The sequence below is a fragment of the Ursus americanus genome, chromosome 29 (assembly GCF_024610735.1).
Source record: "Ursus americanus isolate L20-20 chromosome 29, mUrsAme1.1.p, whole genome shotgun sequence".
NCBI classification, from domain to species: Eukaryota; Metazoa; Chordata; class Mammalia; order Carnivora; family Ursidae; genus Ursus; species Ursus americanus.
Genome location: NC_142155.1, coordinates 29,454,372 through 29,474,026, shown reverse-complemented (window position 1 = coordinate 29,474,026; position 19,655 = coordinate 29,454,372). Strand labels below are relative to the sequence as shown.

At 42.6% G+C, this 19,655-nt stretch overlaps 1 protein-coding gene across 6 annotated transcripts in view; it reads right to left on the bottom strand.

Moving 5' to 3' along the window:
- Positions 1-19,320, bottom strand: part of ADGRF1 (adhesion G protein-coupled receptor F1) — a 46,033-nt gene extending 26,713 nt beyond the window's left edge. The window contains exons 1-7 of one of the 6 annotated variants that reach the window (XM_045801859.2): positions 18,873-19,320; positions 12,859-12,919; positions 10,550-10,615; positions 5,936-6,112; positions 4,553-4,610; positions 2,405-2,554; positions 993-1,166 (exon numbers count right to left, since the gene is read on the bottom strand). In XM_045801859.2, the coding sequence (XP_045657815.2) occupies positions 993-1,166; positions 2,405-2,554; positions 4,553-4,610; positions 5,936-6,004 (451 nt within the window). In that variant the 5' untranslated portion in view covers positions 6,005-6,112; positions 10,550-10,615; positions 12,859-12,919; positions 18,873-19,320. The remainder of the gene's footprint in view (positions 1-992; positions 1,167-2,404; positions 2,555-4,552; positions 4,611-5,935; positions 6,113-10,549; positions 10,616-12,858; positions 12,920-18,872) is intronic. The other 5 variants (XM_045801883.2, XM_045801868.2, XM_045801893.2 and 2 more) reach the window with 5 other exon arrangements.
- Positions 19,321-19,655: the final 335 nt, after the last annotated feature.

The window sequence follows — 19,655 nt, the reverse complement described above, 5'->3', positions numbered from 1 at the left end:
CCATCTTTGTGTCTCTTCAAGGTGCATCAGACACAGACCACCTTTCACAAGGTAGGCTTTCACTCAAATTTGCTGAAGAAATTACACTGTCCTCTTTCTTGTATTACAGCCTAGCCTCCCCAACTGGGCTGCTAATTCAGAGAGAGAGAAATGCTTCATTGTGTCCTCCCAAAATCTGCCTCAGATCTGGGTCTAAAGATGGTGTTTAATAAATATGTGTGGCCATCACGAATTGGCATGGTCCTGGGAAGGGGAGCCAGGAATGCCCAGGGAAGCTGGGTTATTTCAGGTTCTCCCTCTCTTTGCGTGGCTCTACCAAAAACCAGAGCTTTAAGAGAACCGGAGTAGTCTCTGAGGACACTTCCCAAGGTCCTTCCAGCGCTGGAGCCCATGTCATTTGGCTCCCTTCTTCATCCACTGAACACAAACCTAAGGTGCCTTAGCTCCCTCAGCTTCCACTGGTTTCCGAAGCTAGACTTTTCACTCTGTTTTGTTTTGGTGATGCAACATACTTGTTGGCCATCTAGAAAATATATTTCAGTATAAACACTATGTGTTCCTCCCTGCTCTCACACCTCTCGACTTCCCTTGTCTGGAAATTGATGTTGGCAAAAGCAATGAAGAGAAGGGAGGAAAAAAAATTGTATTTACTCAAGTAGTTCCCCTACTTGAGATTTCCGTGAATCCGCCTCAATCTCAATAAAATCATAGACTTGCGGAGCTGAGCTGGATGAAGGTTGAAGTGATGTCCAAACATCAACTCACACTTCTGAATTTTCTGCACTTGGAGGCTCTTGCAGTGTCCAGCTAAGCCTAGTGGGGTATATGGTTATTGCCCTTTGATGACCCTGCAAACACTAGCTCTGCCCAGGGACACAAAGTGTTAACATGTGGGTGAGGAGCTAGAGTTCCCCCTCCTCCCCCCACCTCTCCCCACCTCCTGTCCCCTGCCCGGGGCCAGAGCTCTCCTCCTGGCACCCTTCAGGGCTTACTTGTTCTTTCACAGAAATTGATGCTCTGGGTGAGGTTGTTGAGGTGACAGTGACAGCTCTGGAGTGCTCCAGCCGTGTGGAGGTAGCATTTGTGGGGATCAAGGCATGAGGGAGGAAACCAGGTGTAGCCGTGCTCACAGGCACACTGCAAAACCCCATTCTGGTTGCCACAGTCTGCACAAAAAAAGTAAAAATAAACAGAGCTTGGTCTCACGGGATCTGGTTAATAAACCGACCAGTGCTAAGCTCTCATCCTTGGCTCTGCCTTAGAATCTGAACCAAGTGTGTCTCACCAAGAGCTAGAAGGATAAAACTAGGATGGCAGTATGTTTAAGGTAAGGATATGTCAACTCAATAGATTGTGAGTCTGACACCAGACACCTAGCAAACATAAAATCAGGTGGCTGAGCTTAGAAGCCAAAAGAAGGATGGATGCCAAGTAGATAGCCCTTGGAATGGGAAAGAGAAGCAAAGAATGTGTGCTAACCCGACAGTTATCTAAGAGAGCTCTAGAAGCTATTTTTCCTCTATTTTATTGGAGACTCCTCCCATCCATCTATTACCATTCTCAGGTAGGTCCCATAAGCAAGATGGCAAACACCGACCGACTTTTTTTTTTTTCTTGAAAGTCATGAAGAAAAATTCCATCAGCCAATTCTGTATGCTTATTCCCTACTGACTGACCTAAAACACCCATCAAAAGGCATTCCTCTATAATAGACAAAAAATTGGGACTAAGTCACCAGGCTTCTTTGTGAAAATATGCATTATAATATACAGTGAATGGTTCTCAAACTTTGTCAGGTGTCAGTATCACCTCGAGAGTCTCATCCCAAAGCTTCAGATTCAGTAAATCTGGGATTTGCATTTCCATTAAGATCCCTGATATTGCTGCTGCTTCAAATCTGGGCACCACACTTCGAGAACTCCTGCTTTAGACAAATGATTTAATGTCTCTGAAACCCAGGATTGCGATCATTAGTGCTGTTTGTCAATTACTTCTTGCTCTTTTCTGGGCACATAGTAGGATTACATATCCTGGCCCCCTGAGGTTGAATGGGGCCATGAAATCAGTTTGGGCCAATAAGTTGGGAGCAGAATTAATGTGTGTCACTTCCAAGTTAGAGAATTCAACTGCCAATGTGAAACCCTTGAGTGTTTTATTTCTTTTTGGCTCCAACTGGGTACATTTGAGATAGTGTGTGATTCATTAGCCTGGAATCCCAAGTGACCACATGAACATAACCCCGCTGGCAACCTGCAATAAAGATGTAGCATGAAGAAGAAGTAAAACATGTGTTCTTTCAAGCCACAGATATTGCGGGGATGATTGTCTCCACAGCATAACCTAACCTATACCGACTGTTACCGACTTCCCCCTTCCACTCCCAGCCCCCAGAGGGCAGATTTACATGTAGTGGCCTTTGCTCTAATAATCTTCACTGGTTCCTGTAACCATAACGATGGAGGCTTCAGAAGCTTCAGAAAATTCTTCAAGTCTCTCTTCTCCTTAGAATCTCGATAGGCCACCTGAAGCAGCAGCTCATACTCCTGGACTGGGCCTAGAGAGAGGAAGATAGTCAGGAGCCTTCTTTTTCAGTATGGGGGAGAAGTATTGCCAAGGAAGCCACCAGGAAGAATCACCACATGCACTCGGGGTCACGGGTTATGCCACGCTGCTAGTTACCGACTTCTGTTCATCCAGACGTTAAGTAAAAATTAGCATCCAGAGGAACACTGGCAGACAGCCCCACGTGGTCTAATCTATGTCTACTCTCCCACTTCTGCCAGGCCAGGTGCTCCCACTCTCCCTGACCCATCCCGGCATCAGTCACCCTCCTGACTTCACACAGCTCCTCAGGATGCATCCAAGGTCAAGTTTCAGGCATCAAGACCCAAGAGAGAAGAGGTGAGAAAATCCTAGTCACTCTTCCCTCTTGCTCTCCCAGCTCCAGTCTCCTTGAAGGATATTCAGTATAAAACCCCCGGTCTCACACTTTCCTCTCCAAAGAGCCCTTTTTTCTCCCGTGAAGAGTTTTCAGTAATTAGTCAACTTTGAGTACCTTTTATGAAATGCAAAAGCAAAACCAAACCAAACCAAACCTTACTTGAGCCTTTATGCGCCCTCAGCTCCGCCTTACCACTCTTCAGCGGCACCTTTTGTTTCCCTAAGGAGAGGCCGTTACGTGTTCTGGGCTCAGGAGAATATGAATCCTAGGAGTAGTCTCCCACCCACAACTCACTTAGGCACATTCACATGAAACGTAGTGTGAGATTTCATGGCATTTCCAGATCATCCCAAGCTCATCTAAGCACCCCAGATTAGGAATGTAAGGACCTTAGAGAAAAGAGGGGAAAAGTGAACATCCTTTTATCCTGGGTCTCTTTTGATTGCCACTGGCAGTGAAATCTCTTAGAAGTCTCAGATTTCTCAAGACATCCATGCTTTCTGCCGGGACAGATGAGATGGGGAGCTTCTCTGAGACTGTCCCATTTCTTAGGGGCCCAGGGAACCAGGCAGAAGGGAAATTTATAGAGAAGGAAATGAGCAGATCAATCCCTAGACTTCGGAGGTGGCAGTCAAGAAGGTAGCAGGAAGCTGGCTGAGTCTGACATGTCCCAAACATGGACAAGGGCTTCCCGCTGTCATAACTTCCACCACCTCACTGCATAGAGCTTCAGCGCCGCCTCTCTTTGCAGATTGGAACCTCTGTCCCAGGTCTTGGGAGCCACACCAAGGAGGGAAAGCTAAGGGGACTCCTTCTCCCACTGCCCAAGCAGGTAAGAAGTGGGGGAACAGTCAGTGTCAGAGGCTCCTGGCACTGGTTCTAGAGCCAGACTGACTAGGTTTGCATCATCCCTCCTGCTCTGTGTCTTAATTTCAGCATCTGTAAAATAAAGATGACCGTTGTGCCTAAATCAGAGGGTCATTGTGAGGATTTAATTCATCTAAGGCACTTAAAATAGTGCCTGGCACCTAGGAACAGCGCATTAAATACTAACTGTAGTTTTACTGTCAGAGAAAATGTTTTCATGACATTCCAAGTTGAATTTTTATTTCATTTACTGGAGAATTGCAGCCTTGTGTGGTGGAAGTTCAATGACACCATTAGCACACTGTTGTATGAGAGATCACTGCCCTGCAGAAAGGCTTTTGCGGACTGACCCGGGGACCTAACAACCATCTGCGTGCATCATTGTTTCCATGAGGAAATATATGCAGTGCTTGAAACATCAGAACAACAAATTAAATTCCAGAACACAACCTATTCCTAGACTGAGGGTTGCACCCACTAATTACACTGTTGGGATTGAGATAAGGAAGGAAAGGAAGAGTATGGAATAGCTACTTCTCAGGTATGGTGCAGGATACTATGCCTTTATGTATTATTTAATCTTCACAAATGTTTTGCTAGTACAGATTGCCATTATGCTCATTTCCCAGATTCGAGGTGTTTAATAGTGTTTTAAAGGTCCTATGGCCAGAAGCAGCACTGAGGTTGGCACCCTGGTCCCTTAGCACCAGGTCTACTGCACCACACTCCCTAAGGGAGACTCACCTGGATGCTTTTTCTTATTCACACTGAGTCCTCTTTTTGTTTTGATGCCTTCATTTCTCTGTTTAAAAGAAAACAAGAATAATTATGGAAGGGTTTGGTAAAGATGTACTTCCTAAGGCCTTGTTGGATCTCTGGATGAACTGAAATTATGGATCTAAAATCCAAATCAGGGATGGTGGAGAGGCAGCTAGGGAAGGCCTCCCTGAGGCAACTTTTGGGCACAATGCTGAAGGAGGTGAGGAAGTAAGGATCCCTGGAGAAAGAACTTTCCTAGCAGAGGGAATAGCACATGCAATGGCCCTGGGGTAAGCGTATGCCTAGCATGTGAGAACAGAGCGAGGAGGCCAGAGTTGCCCAGTGGAGTGGGTAAGGGGAGAGGGGGAGGAAGTGAGATCAGAGATTATCTCCAAGGAGGTAGGCTGTGTAGATCTTTATAAGGCAATGGCTTGGTTTTTACTCGAGTGAGATGGGAACCCACCAGAGAGCTCTGAACAGAGGTGAGAGTGCTCTACTCTACTTTTTGGATGGCTCAATCCTGTAGCCATGTTAGGAATAGACAAGCACAGAAGCAATGACAGCATCCTAGGAGTTACTGAAATAACACAGGTGAGAGATACTGTGAGAGATACTGAAGGTGTGGATTAAGGTGGTAGCCATAGAGGTAGTGAGAAATGTTTGAATTCTGGGTGTACTTTAAAGATAAAGCAAAACAAAACAAGAGCCAACAATTTAGATAGGGATTATGGAAAGAGTCAAATATGAAAATCAGTTTTTTGCCCAAGGACAATGGAAGGACATTGATACCACTTGCTGAGATGAGAAAGGAGAAGCAGGTTTGGTGAGAAAAAAAAAATCAAGAATTTAATTTTGGACGTATTAAGTTAAGGGGCCTATCGGACACCCAACTGGAGATACCATGGAGGTATTAGATACGTGGGTATAGAGTTCAGAGCAGAAGGCTGAGATGCAGATGTAAATTTGGGAGCCATCAGGGTATAGAAAACCTTAAAACCATGATCCTAGATGAAAGGGTCAAGAAAGTGAGTGTAGTGAAGGAAGAGAGTCCCAGGATTGACCATGCCATTCTTTATGGCTTTCCTCGGTCAAAGAAGCCATAGAAAGAAATGTGCTGAGCTACAGGAGATCTCCAAGATGGCTCGGTCTGGGTTCCTTATTTTGTAGTTAGGTCCTTTAAATTCCAAGAGATGAAACTGTTTGTCCAAGGCTACACACAGCTAACGTGGATCCTATTGAGACAAGGACCCAAGACTCCTGATTTCAAGTCTATTAAATTATGTAGTTCCAGTGGTGGAGACGGGTTTTCAAAGTGCAGAGGGAGAGGGGAGGTGGTAGAGAGGGAAAACGGGGCATAGGCCAACTCACCCCCAGGAAGCCTTCCCGGCCTTCAATGAGGGTCAAGAAAGAGAGGAGCCAGACCGCGCAGACTTGCATCTTCAGCAAGCCTCCCTCCTCCTCCTGGACTCAACGTAAACAACCTGGGCCGCAGTCTGTGGCTAGACAACAGATGAACCATGCAAGGCTGAGGCACGAACACAAGTCCTTCGAGACAAAATGTAAAAATGTACACAATGGTAGGGCCTAACTGAGCGAATCAGAAGCCCCAAGTGGTTGATGGTTTTTCAACTTCGAATATGTAGCCTGAGATACCATTACTTCCACTCCAGTTGCAGAAGTAGGAAGTTTCCATCTTTACAAACTGCCTAGAAAATTGCTCAAGAGCTCTCTTCTTGATGATCACATTTGACAAAACACAGGCTATTTTAAAATCATGACTTGCTTAACTTTGCCACCAAATGCATTTAACATCCAGCCTTTTTATATTTCACGGTTGCCTTTTCATCTCAGTAAAAACAAGCATTAAAATAACCAAAGATCCTTAGAACCATGAATACAAAGGTAGAATCAGAGGGTTTAAGCATAAAAATAATAATGAACCAATCCAGCAAATTTCTTTCTTCATAGTTGATGTAATTATCAACAAATTATCCTCAAGTTTATGCTTATGTCAGAATAATTTGGACAAAATTCAGCACATAGTCATGGTCACAAAATTAACTATGTATACCCAAGTTATTTGGTGTCAACAACAACAACAACAAAATCACCGTAAGTTAGAACGGTTCTGTCCAATATGGTAGCCAATGGATACATATGGTGACCTAAATTTTAATTTTAATTACAACAAAATGAAATGAAATGAAATTTCTCAGTCACACTAGCCACATTTCAAGTGCTCAATACCCACATGTAACTAGGAGCTACCAATGTCAGGCAGTGCAGACACAGAACACTTCCACTATTTTTTTGAAAGATTCATTTCTTTCTTTATTTATTATTTCGAGAGAGAGAAAGAGAGTGCACACGGGGAGAGGCAGAGGGAGAGGAGAGAGAGAATCTCAAGCAGTCTCAATGCTGAGCGGGGACCCGGATATGGGGCTTGATCCCACAACCCTGAGATCATGACCTGAGTCGAAATCAAGAGCCAGATGCTCATCTGACCGAGCCACCCAGGCGCCCCAGAACACTTCCATTATTGCCAAAAGTTTTCTCAGGCATGGAATAATATTCAGCCTTAAAACAGAAGGAAATGCTGTCACATGATACAACGTGGATAAACCTCAAGGACCTTAGATTTAAAAATAGAAGCCAATCGGAAAAGACAAATCCTGTATGCTTCCACTTCTATGAAGTATCTAAAGAAGTCAAGCTCATAGAAACAGAAAGTAGAATGGTGGCTGCCAAGGGCTTGGTGGAGGGGAAAACAGGGACTTATTATTTAATGGGTGTAAGTTTCAGGGTTGCCGGACAAGAAAGTTCCAGAGCTCTGATGCCCAACAATGCGAATGTACTTAAAACCACTGAAACTGCACAGTTACAAATGGTTAAGATGGTACATTCTGCGTTATGTGGGGTTTTAAACACCATTTTTTGAAAAGTTATACCGGCCAGCATGGAAGGAAATGAAGGAATACATCCTTAGGTCCTCTCCGCGTTCTTTCATATCTCCATGGGAAAAAATGAAAAACTCTAATTCCCAAACTCACTACCTCACCATGAGAATAAGTGTCCTCAATTAGCAGCACAGAAAATGCAGAGCTGGACCCTCCCTTCCAGCCCTTCCCTAGTTTCCCCGGGTGTACTTAACCCTCCTAGAAACCCGGCCATGCCTGACAGCGCTACCCCACACTTCGCTCTCTGATCTACACAAAAAGAAAAAAGATGTTAGAGACAGGATAAAGACTACCATAGATGTGGCCTACATGTTAGCAGAGACCCTTTCCAGAGCTTTCTAGAGAAGCATGAAAAGGAATGAAACACACAACTTTCATGTTTCCTTTCTCCCCTAAGCTGAATGGTCCTCTCCCGTCCCTACATTCTCGCTTGCCAAAGCTCCTCCAAAAATCTACCTAAGATCTGACTCTGAGCAACACCCTGTGCTCCAGATTGTTCTTCTAGATCATGCTTCTCTAAACTTATCTGCTCTGGGTCTTATTTGCTCTGGCCGGCTCTGTGCTTTCCAAAAGTGATAGGCATTTATCCATAGAGCAGGGGTTTCCAAACATTTTGATCAGGACCCATAAAAAGAAATATATTTTATAACATGTGTATATATACACATATATAATAAAATGTATGAGTGTGTATGTATAAAAACCAAAACAGAATAGTTAAATAAGAAAACAGCTCTGTGAAACAGAACTTAATATTTCTGAGGTGTGCCCTTGATTATTCCTACTCTTTTATTCCACGTTTTTACTTTAATTCCAGTTAGTTAATGTCAGTGCAAGATTAGTTTCAGGTGTACAATATAGTGATGCAACACTTCCATACAACACCCAGTGCTCATCACAACAAGTGCTCTCCTTCATCCCCATCACCTGTTTCACTCATCCCCCATCCACCGTGCCCTCTGCTAACCCTCAGTTTGTTCTCTCTAGTTAAAAGTCTATTTCTTGGTTTGCCTCTCTCTCTTTGTTTACCCTTTGCTCATTTGTTTTATTCTTTAAATTCCACACGAGTCATATGGTATTTGTCTTTCTCTGACTGACTTATTTCAGTTTAGCATAATATTCTCCATCTCCAGCCATGTCATTGCAAACGGCAAGATTTCATTCTTTTATATGACTGAGTAATATTCCATTGTATATATACCCCACATCTTCCTTACCCACTCATCCGCCAATGGACACTTGGTCTGTTTCCATAATGTGGCTATTGTAGACAATGTTGTTATAAATATTGGGGTGCATGTATCCCTTCGAATTAGTATTTTTGTATTCTTGGGTAAATACCTAGTAGTGTAATTTCTGGATTGTAGGGTAGTTCTATTTTTTTAAGATTTTATTTATTTATTTTATGACAGAGAGAGAGCGAGCAGGCAGAGGGAAAGAGAGAGAGAGGGAGAGAATCTCAAGTAGACTCTGGGCTGAGCACAGAACCTGATGCAGGGCTTGATCTCATGACCCTGAGGTCACGACCTGAGCTGAAACCAAGAGTCGGGTGCTTAACTGACAGAGGCAACCAGGTGCCCCAGGGTAGTTCTCTTTTTAACTTTTTGAGGAACCTCCATACTGTTTTCCAGAGTGGCTGCACCAGTTTGCATTTCCTCCGACAGTGTAAGAGGGTTCCCCTTTCTCCACATCCTCGCCAACATCTGTTGTTTCCTGTGTCGTTGATTTTAGCCATTCTGACAGGTGTGAGGTGATATCTCATTATAGTTTTGCTTTGCATGTCCTTGATGGTGAGTGATGCTGGCATCTTTTCATGTGTCTGTTGACCATCTGCATGTCTTATTTGGAAAAATGTCTATTCATGCCTTCTGCCCATCATTTAATTGGATTATTCATTTTTGGGGTGTTGAGTTTTACAAGTTCTTTATATTTTTTGCATACTAACCCTGTATCAGATATGTCCTTTGCAAATAACTTCTCCCATTCCGTTGGTTATCTTTTAGTTTTGTTGATTGTTTCCCTCACTGTGCAGAAGCTTTTTATTTTGATGAAGTCCCAAGAGTTAATTTTTGCTTTTGTTTCCCTTGCCTGAAGAGACATATCTAGAAAGAAGTTGCTATGCCTGATGTCAAAGAGGTTACTTCCTGTGTTCTCCTCAAGGAGTTTTGCAGTTTCCTAACTCACATTGAGGTCTTTAATCCATTTTGAATTTATTTTCATGTATGGTAGAAGAAAGCGGTCCAGTTTCATTCTTCATGTGGCTGTCCAGTTTTCCCAGCACCATTTGTTGAAAAGACTGTCTTTTTCCCATTGGATATTCTTCCCTGTTTTGTCAAAGATTAATTGGCCATATGGTTGTGGGTTCATTTCTGAGTTTTCTAATCTGTTCCATTGATCTATGTGTCCTTTTTTTGGTGCCAGTACCATACTGTTTTTATCACTATAGTTTTGTAATATAACTACTTGTCTTTATTTCATTTGTTTTTTGTTTTTGTTTTTGTTTTTGCTTTGGTAAATCGTCACATCCTACTAAATTGATTTACCAATACCTGCTTCGAGCGCAGCCACATTACAGAGGAAGCTTGTGCTCTTTCCAACCTCATTGTCACTTTTTCTCTACTTCCAGAGAAAACTTTTTAATGTCACTTCCTGACGCTGAGCACTATTGGGACCAGGTCTGTAGTGCTAGAGCTTTCAAAGAGGGAAATAGTCACCATGCATGTGGGTGTGACCTATCCTCTCCTCATGCCAGGGCCTGCTTCCAGATGGGAGGCCTGGTCCTTTTATGGCTCTTTCTCTCAATCATTTCTCTCAATATCTCTCTCTCTGAAAAATCTTCTTTCTCCCTCATGTTGTCCAGGCTTGAGCCTGCAAACCCAAGTCTAGAAAGCCTGGATGACAGCCTGGACATTATGAGGAAACTCTCTCTCATACTCTTGGCCTCTTTATCCCTTCTTCCTCCCATGTGGAGGGTGTATTCCAGGCTGTCTCTTGGACTTGCTAGAAATGGTAAATTGTTACTTACAGTCAGGGTTTCAAGACCAGTGATTCCTGGTCACTGTTCTGTAGGCCAATCATGAATAGCTAGACTCTAAAAAAGGAGGAGGAGAAGGGGGAGAGAGGGGGAAGGAAGAGGAGGGAGAGAAAAGAAAATATTTGGAGGCTTATTAGAAAATACAGGTGCCCCCATTCCACCCTAAACCCTACTAAACCTTAGACAGGCCAGGCCCAGCCATGTGCATAATTAAAGCAACCAAGGGATGTCAGAGTTGTTATTCTAGACTGGTTCTGGAATGGGAAACAGGAGTTCAGCACTGAGGCCAAGCCTGTGATTTGAATTCTACTCTGGGGTATGGGACCAAAGCTCAAACTAGTCAAAATGTTTTCTTTGCTTCTTTGGTGCATACACCTCCTTCTGGGGTAATTGGAAGACTCAATTTCAGATAAATAATGACTAATTTTTTAGTGTTCAGTATGTGCCACACAATATTTGAGACACTGTTCATTGTCCAGAATTATTTGTTGGTTTTCTGAAATTCAAATTTAACTGGGCATCCTCTATTTAACAATTAGTCAATTTGAGAAAATGGTATCTCAAGGCACACGGGACCCAAGCACTGTGGCTGGATTGCCCAGGGTTCAGGGGCCAGCTTTGACATTTGACAGGGTTTCCATACCTCAGTTTACTAATCTATCACATGGAGAAAACAGTGTTAATTCAGAGGTTCTTAGGAGATCTGAATGCATTATTGCATGTAAAGTACCCAGAACAATGCCTCGCGGGTAGTAAGCCTCAATTATGGTTAGCAATTAATACTACATTACTGAAATTTAAATTTCATCACCACTCTTTATAGTTACTTGTTGAATTGTGTCAGAATTTGACTTCAATTGTGAGTCAGATTAACTTACCAAATAAAAAGTGCTCCCGGGTCAATGACCACCACAATGTAAATGGAAGGATGGGACCCAGCCTCAAGGTAATAAAAATACATTGTTACAGTAACTGAATTATCTGACTCAAAAGAGAGTCCTCGACAGTGTGGATGTCAAGAAATACTCTGTGTGTGTGTGTGTGTGTGTCTGTGTGTGTGTGTCTGTGTGTGTGTGTCTGTGTGTGTGTGTCTGTGTGTCTGTGTGTCCAGGGTAATCTTAAACCCCACTTAACTCCGACTTTCCTAGAGGCAACCCTCATGGCATTTTCAGCACTTCCTTTCCAAGCTGAAAGGGTCCTGGTTATGAAAAACTTCTCGGAATCTGTGTGCCCCTGCCACAGACAAGGAGCTCTTGTTGATATCACAGTATGTGTGTTTACATCCCGTGCTCTGTGGCAGCTGGGGGCCGATGATGCCCGACCCACAGCTGTGTTGGCACCAGCTGCGGTGGGAAGGCGTGGTCACGGTAGAACCCCCCTCACTTCCTCGAATTCATTCAAGTGAATTCATTCCTGATAATCCCTGTCCTTCAGTTTCCAGAGAACAATCATTAGGATTTGCTACTGTGCCTCTGGAGAAGGCCGTCCATTGTCTCTCCATTCTTCCAGTTACGTATTTACGGGCTCCAAATATTAGTTATGTATGTCAACAGCTGTCACCTTATCAACAGTAGTGCTGAGTTGGAACTGCCCGCACCTACACTTCCCAACATTTTTAGCAACAGTCCAAACTTAGGCTCTGTTGCACACGTGGCTTGCTTTCCTGGCACCAATATTTATGGGATTGTTTCTTCCTCTATAAATAGAAGAATTCCCAGTAGAGTTGTCTCCCTCCTCTCTGTCCTGAACTCACAGGAGCACACGTGCATACCACACACACACACGTGCATTCACACACTATTGGAAACAGCAGATCTCCAGTTAGGATCTGAAGGACACCATGACTCAAATACAAGTGACTGTTTTACAGGCAGAGGACCTGTAAAACCTTGGTTTTATTTCACCCTGTGTTTTATAACTTTTTGGTAACATTTTCATTGGGATCTGCCTTTGTGGAGGAATCCTTGGGTCTTTTGCCTTTGAGACAAGTTTCTTTGTGCTGCTTTAAGTAGGCAGATCGAGTAGCCGTCAGATGAAAAGGTAGGTGGGAATAGAGAAAACCACCACTCCACATCTGGAAAACTACTGAGAGGTTTGGTGACTCTTGAGCTAGACGCATTTCTGAAAGAACTACGATTTAAAGTTATTTAAGATCTCAGTGACTGTCTGCAGAAACGTGTGCACGGTACAATTTTAAGGGTGTATTTTACATTTTCGCATGTTTTTAGTGTGTTTCTCTTGTGTACCATAATGGCAAAGAGCTGGATGACTTAGACTCTAACCACAGGTTTGTCTCTTACCTGTCAGAACTTGTGACAGTTAAAGAGAAAAGCGAACAATGCTGGAACTCAGTTTCCTCTTCTGTAAAATAAGCAATAGGATAAGGTGAGCTCAGATCCACCCACATTTGGATTCTACTGTCATACACCCATTGCCCAGTTTCTCTTTGGTTATTATTTATTTATTCTTTTCTTTAGTGTCTGTTGGTCATCAAATCTAAGCTAGGAAAGATTTTAAAATTTTCTTGGGCTTTATACCTGTTTCCTCCTTAAACTTATTATAATTCTGGGTTATCTGTTGAGATGGGCTGAGCACCTATTAAGAATGAAGTCCTTGGGTTGAGAAGAGAGGTGTGATTTTTAAGAATCCTAGGATCATAAGGCTGGAAGAGACAAAAGGAATGATTTAGCTCGGTCATTCCTTCCCCAGGACGCTTTACAAATCTGCTAAACTCTAATTTGTTCAACCACTGGATATTGAGAGCCTCTAATTTCCCAGGCACGGTGCCAGGCACTGGCGGTTCACAATACAGTCAGGCAGGGCGTTCATACACGCTAGCTCCTCCCATTAAGGGAAACTCCAAAAGCAGTGATCCAGACCCACTTTTGAAAACAACTGCTGGGTGGCTAGGGTCTCTTTGTTCCCTATTTTAAACTCTGCAACGTTTCCTTGAATGGATCTCCCTTTAGAGTCCAGTATGTGACCCTACCTCCTTGTCGGGTCCTCTTCGATCCAAAAATTGAGAAACACTTTTTACAAGTCTGTGTGTCCTTTCCCACTCGTGGGACCTTTGGCTACAGAGCGTTTCTCATATTGCTAGTGCTGTCGGCCTAGCACGGCTGTGTGCTCCCCAGTAACAAAGATTCTGGGCTTTTTAAAGCTTTTTCATCTGTACTTTGTATCTCAGCGAAGATACAGGATGATCTGTTGTTCTTAGTTCATCACCCAATACTTCTTCCGATGTCCTGGTAGAGTTCATTTCCTACAGACAAGTCCAGCTCAACTCCGTTGTAAGAGCCTGACTGCCACACTCAGGGGTTGGCTCTCTTCCAACCCCTTATAACTGAAGATTTTCTCCTCTCATTCATGGTTCGGTAGAGCCAACATTAGCACCAAGCCCTTAAAGGACGATTAGTGGCATTCCAGGGAAGGTGCCAAGATGCTTCTTCCAGCCAAGCCTTTGGCTCAGCAGTGGGGACCCAGCCTTCCCGGAATCCCCAGGTCGGGTTTATTTCCCATCTTCCCCGCATGATTCTGTTTACTTAGAGCGGGTAAAAACCCAAGGAATTTGAACTTCCTCTTACATTGTTCCCTTGAAAAAGTACTTGAATAGCACTTGAGGGAGGTGATGGTTACATGATAAGAAATAAGAGAAATTCTTTGTAATTTGCTAAATGCTCTCATATGTATCGATTTGCTTCTTTTGACAATCTTATAAATAAAGTGGGGATCATTTCTATTTCACACTTGAGGAAAAAGAGAAGGGTAAACCTAAATTCTAAATAAAAAGAGTTTATCAACTATTTCTCTCCCCAAAGAATCTAGTATTTTTCTTGGACTCTGAGCCAGTGCATTTTGTTGCTTGGGATATGATTTTAATAAGGTCTTGATTATTAATTTGATGTCCATCTGAGTTCCTTACAAATAAGCTTTCTTTGTTCAAGAAAAAGAAGAATATCCATTTCAAAGCTATCCTCCTAGCAAATGTGAGTGTTGTCAGTGTCTAAGGATGAAAACACACTTTATCAGGCCTATTGGAAAGAACCAGAGAACAAGTTTGTGGCATCTTCCTATGCGAATGGTCAGATTAAAGATGCTACAAGCTTTTCTTGGGTACCTTTTTAGATAAGAGAAAAACGGATACCCAACTTTCATTCAATGCTTAGACTGATAAATCTTAATTATTTCAAATATACTTAAGAACATTCATTCTTTGTTTCCCTATGCCTATTAACAGTATTTTCATCATAAGTTCCTAATGAGTAAAAGCAGGTTTCCCAATCATATTCCCCAAATGCTTCTTCTAGACAAACAACCAGTTTCCTGGCATTCCACCTATCCTGCAAATATTACCGCAGTCCATACTCCAAAACCTCCCAGGCCCCACGCTATGTTCAGATAAAGAGCACACGCATGATGGTGGCAAATTAGTTCTTTAGATTCCTACAATCTGCCTTCAAACATTCCTTTCTGTTAAGCTTCTTCCTGTGCATCCTTAATTCTGGGCAAACTGGGATTTTTCCAGCTACTTCAAAAGGTCTATGCATTTTGAATTTTGATCAGCGTGGCCAAAATGCCCTCCCCATTTGTACACACCCCAGCGAGGCGTAGAAATGCCAGTTTCATCACACCGTCCCCAGCACCTTTTTTAAAGTTTGCCAAAATGATAGGCAAAATTTCTGTCTAATTGATTTAATTTTCATGTCTTTGATTTTCGCTAAGATTATGCCTTCTTTTTTTTCAGATGTTTATTAGCCATTTGTACTTTTTTTTTTTCCTGGCTTGACTTTTTAAGTCATTGTTCTAAGTTTTTCTATTGGAATGTTTACTTTTTCTTAAGAACTGCTTCTTTGGAATTTTTATATAACATGGATATTAGCTCTTTGTTACTTCTGGTATAAATTCTGTTAAAATTTTTTTAACTTCCCGTGTTCTGCACAAGAGCTCATGAAATCACATCTGTCACTCTTTCCCATGATACATTTTAAACTAGGGGTTCTGTTCAAAAATCTTTTTTATGAAATGACTGTAAAAATATTCTTTTGTTTTTGTTTTTTCTAAACCTTCTTTAATCTTAAAATACGTTTAAACTTTTAATCCTTCTGGAGTTACTTTAGGTTTTGGTATGAAATAAGTGTTTATTTTCATTTTCCTCCAAATGAACAACCAGTTATCCCAACTATGTTTCTTGACTAAAACATTCTTTAGCAAGACACCTTGATAATTCTTTATCAGCTTTAAAGGCCACCTTCGTCGTATAATAAAATCCTGACTTAAATATCTGTAAATTCTACCGCTGTGTCTTTTCTTCTACTTACTTGTTTAATCGGTATTTTGGTCAACAACCTACTAGAGTGTTACATGCCTCAGAAATAAATCATTTTCTTATGAGAAACAATTAGCCTGGGTCTGTAAGAGATTAAGCACAGGGAAGGCTTCAAGCAAAATTGGGCTAAACTACAAACACAAGTATGCAGGGTTTTCATGGAAAATATAATCTGCTTAATACCAAGTCTCTTCACCCAAAACTTCACAGGTGTGGATCTATCCCATTATGACAAGCTACCCAATAGTGCGAATTTATAGTAAACGCCTGCTTATCCCTCACAATAAAGAAACTCATACAATCGGTTTTTTTAATTTCATCTTATGATAAAAAAGCAAACAAGGAAATTATCCAAGACTTCACTTAAAGTCTTTATTCTAAAAGACTTTATTTAAAACAAAATGAAAAACTAGGCTTCCAAGGTTTGTGGGTCTCAGAGATCAAGAACGGACATTTGCACCGAGGACCCGGAGACCCCACGGCGTCCATGAGAACCCCCATCAACAAGATTTAACTCCAGTTTGCCCAGTGTGAGAGCTACATAACTTACCGCTGTTTCCTTTACATCTCATTTATTCAACCGACTGCGCACGGGGAATTTACTACAACTCCATGAAATGCCTGGGCACTTTCACACTTGTTCATTCTCATGGATTTTCATTCGCAACATCTCAGAGTTCCGGGTTTCCACCTGCCATGGGACAGGAGCCTCTGAGACTCTCTGTGGCTTGCAGGGGAGGGGTGTGGTAAGAGAGCTTCCCTTCCCCACCGGTTTGGGTACTAGGGTTGTGGCTCTCAGCAAGTCTGGAACCAGCGGGGCGTGTGAGAGAGGATGTGTCAGGCCATGATGCTGTAGACCTTTCGCACTGTCTCTCCAAGTTTCTAGATTATTTTCACAGCTACTAAGACCAGGTATCTAGCCCCTCTGGAACTGTGGAGACAGACCCTGACATCCCGACAGCACTTCCCTGCTCACACACAACTCAAACTCCGTGATGTGTTTGGGAACAGGGTTTCCCCTTTTCTGTAGCTATGGGTATTTCCTGCCAAAGAACTTTAGGGAGAGAACAAGGTAGAATATTGTTAAAGTTGCAAATACATGTTTAGATCGGGTGGAACGCGGTTTCATAAGGAGTGGCGTTCAGCAAAACAGAATTCAGTGCCATTGTCCCAAGGATGCCGCTTGTCTACCTTCTGAGCTCTTCCCCCTTGTGACACACCCCTACCACTGGTGACGCCCTTCAATACCCAGGACGCTCTTACTGCTTTCAGTTTGCCCTCGCTCCCAACCAAAGGGCTTAAATTAGTCACTTATACCCTAGTTTAAGTGAATGTGCTCATTCATTTTTTTTCCCTAGAATAGTCGCATTCCTTTAATTGTGCAATGAATGACAGCAGAGGGCGTATGGATGCAAAAGTCTGGTGTTCCCCTTACCTTCAGCACAACAAGACATAAATCCTCTAATGGGAACTGTATCCCTACTTGGAAAAAAAATTAAAGAAATGTACTCTCTTTCTAGAGAAGTAGGACATGCATACCTACGAGGCACGTCAGCAACAATTCCCATCAATTTGTGGCTGTGCACAGAGAAGGGTTTGCAAGTCAACCTGAGAAGCCTCAACATGCATATACGTATTTTAAATCCTAATTTAAATCGTATTTTAAATCTTTTGTTTGTTTGTTTGGAAGATTTTATTTATTTACTTGACAGAGAGAGAGAACGCACGTACACTCACAAGCAGGGGCAGCGACAGGCTGAGGGAGACGGAGAAGCAGACTCCCCAATGAGCAGGGAGCCCGACCTGGGGCTCGATCCCAGGACCCTGGGATCATGCCCTGAGCTGAAGGCAGACGCTTAACCAACTGAGCCACCCAGGAGCCCCTCTTATTTTAAATCTTAATGCTTATTGCCATCATTTTGCAAATCAAGTAACCAGAGCACGAAAAGCTAAATAATGTGCTCAAAGTTACAATACTGGCTAATAGTTGAGTAAAGTATTATTTTTGCAGCCATTTTTGTTAGATTGTTTTTGATTTTGGTTATGGTTGGATAATTAGCGGTGGCTCTATTATAGGGAAATACCCATAAAAGGCTCTGCTAATATTTGAATAAATTATAGAATAAATGTTTATCTGTCTTTATTATTTCTTTTCTATCTGTAATTTTCCACCTGTGTGTGTTGTTATCAGGATTCGATTAATGAATATCACCATGCAAAAGCCACAGACATCATTTCTCCACATCGCTTCCCCTTTGACCTTCTTTCTGTACTTTCTTCAGTAACTTCCCATCATCTAGGATATCGGGTTTACATAAATGGATTTTTCTTTAAAAAAAAAAAAAAAAAGAAAAGGGAAAGAAAAATTGCCAATTTTCAACGCCTGTCAGTCAGAAAATACAGTGTATCCTTTTGTCTTTATTAGGGGGAAGGAGAGGAGAAATGATTATAAGGGTCAATTTTGGGATTTTTCTGAGTCCAGGGAGGGAGCTAAGTTGGGAAATACTTCCCAGAGTTACACTGGTTCGGGCAAAGCGCATTATAAATTCGTTTTAAAGTGAAAATAAACTTAATCCGCTCAAGCATATTTTTTAAAGAGATTGCTAAAGCGGGTATGTTAGTGACCAGTGGAATCCTGAAATTGTTATGTCTAATGAGGATTCTTGGTGGCATCTTCTTTAGTCCAGTCAATCTACCTCTCAGGCGCACCTGGAGAATAGGGGGTCCTGGGTTCTAATCCACAACAAGAAGTGTGTGCTTTGAGTGGGAAAACCTGAAATCTGCAAATTAGCAAATCACCTCAATTAATACAGTCACCAACACATTGCTTTTTCCATTCTCTGTTCCTTTATTTAACCTTCGTCAGGAAATGGGTGCTTGAAATCAGAGTCTTTCCCCAGGGGGAGGGGAAACCGTCTCAAATTAACAGATAGTACTGGTGAGAGTAATACACATTCTAAGGAATCAAATCACAGCTCTTGGGCTTACCTGGTGATTCCTCTCTCCACAGCCTCTGGGAGCCCTTCCTCCTGTACTTGTGATTCAATCACTTCTTAATGCTGTTTGGAAAGACATCGCTGATTAATATCTGAACAGCAGCTCACGGACGTTCAGGCAGGTCCACTGATACCTAATCAACTCCTGGTGCACGCGGCTGTCCTTGTAGGCAGACAAGCCCAGGACACACCCCCTTCAAGAAAGAAAAGTGAAATACTTTTCGGCTGACTCTCCCTCCCACTTGGAGTCAATACCAGGCGGGTAAGAGGAAGGAGCTCTGAGTCCAAGACCTAATGATTCTTGCCACCGACAACAGACAGATTTCTGAAACCACAAAAGGAAAATGGGAGAAAAATGCTCCGGGGAATGTGGACCACTTCTGTCCTAGATCTGTCTGCTACAAAATGCCGCTCTGTCGAGCTTTCGGGTCCAGCCTCAGGACGCCCCGGGTCATACCCCATAAAGCAGAAGGAATGCGACCTTCACGTATCATTCCACTTGGGGGAGGTGGGCAATTCCAGGGGAGTAAAGGGAGGGATCCGTATTATTTTTCCTTTGCTGACATTCTCACTCAAAGCTGAAGAACCAACTTGGTTCTTTCCCAAAGGAAGCTCAGCCCTAGCGGTGGCGTGTTACGGAATGGGGGCATAATACGGAACGGGGGCTGGCCAAACAGAACAACAGTGTACATGCCGTCGGTGAATGACTTCTGTAGATTCTTTGTCCTTAGAAAACCTAGAACTAAACTTCTTAACTTTTTCATACATGTTTCTT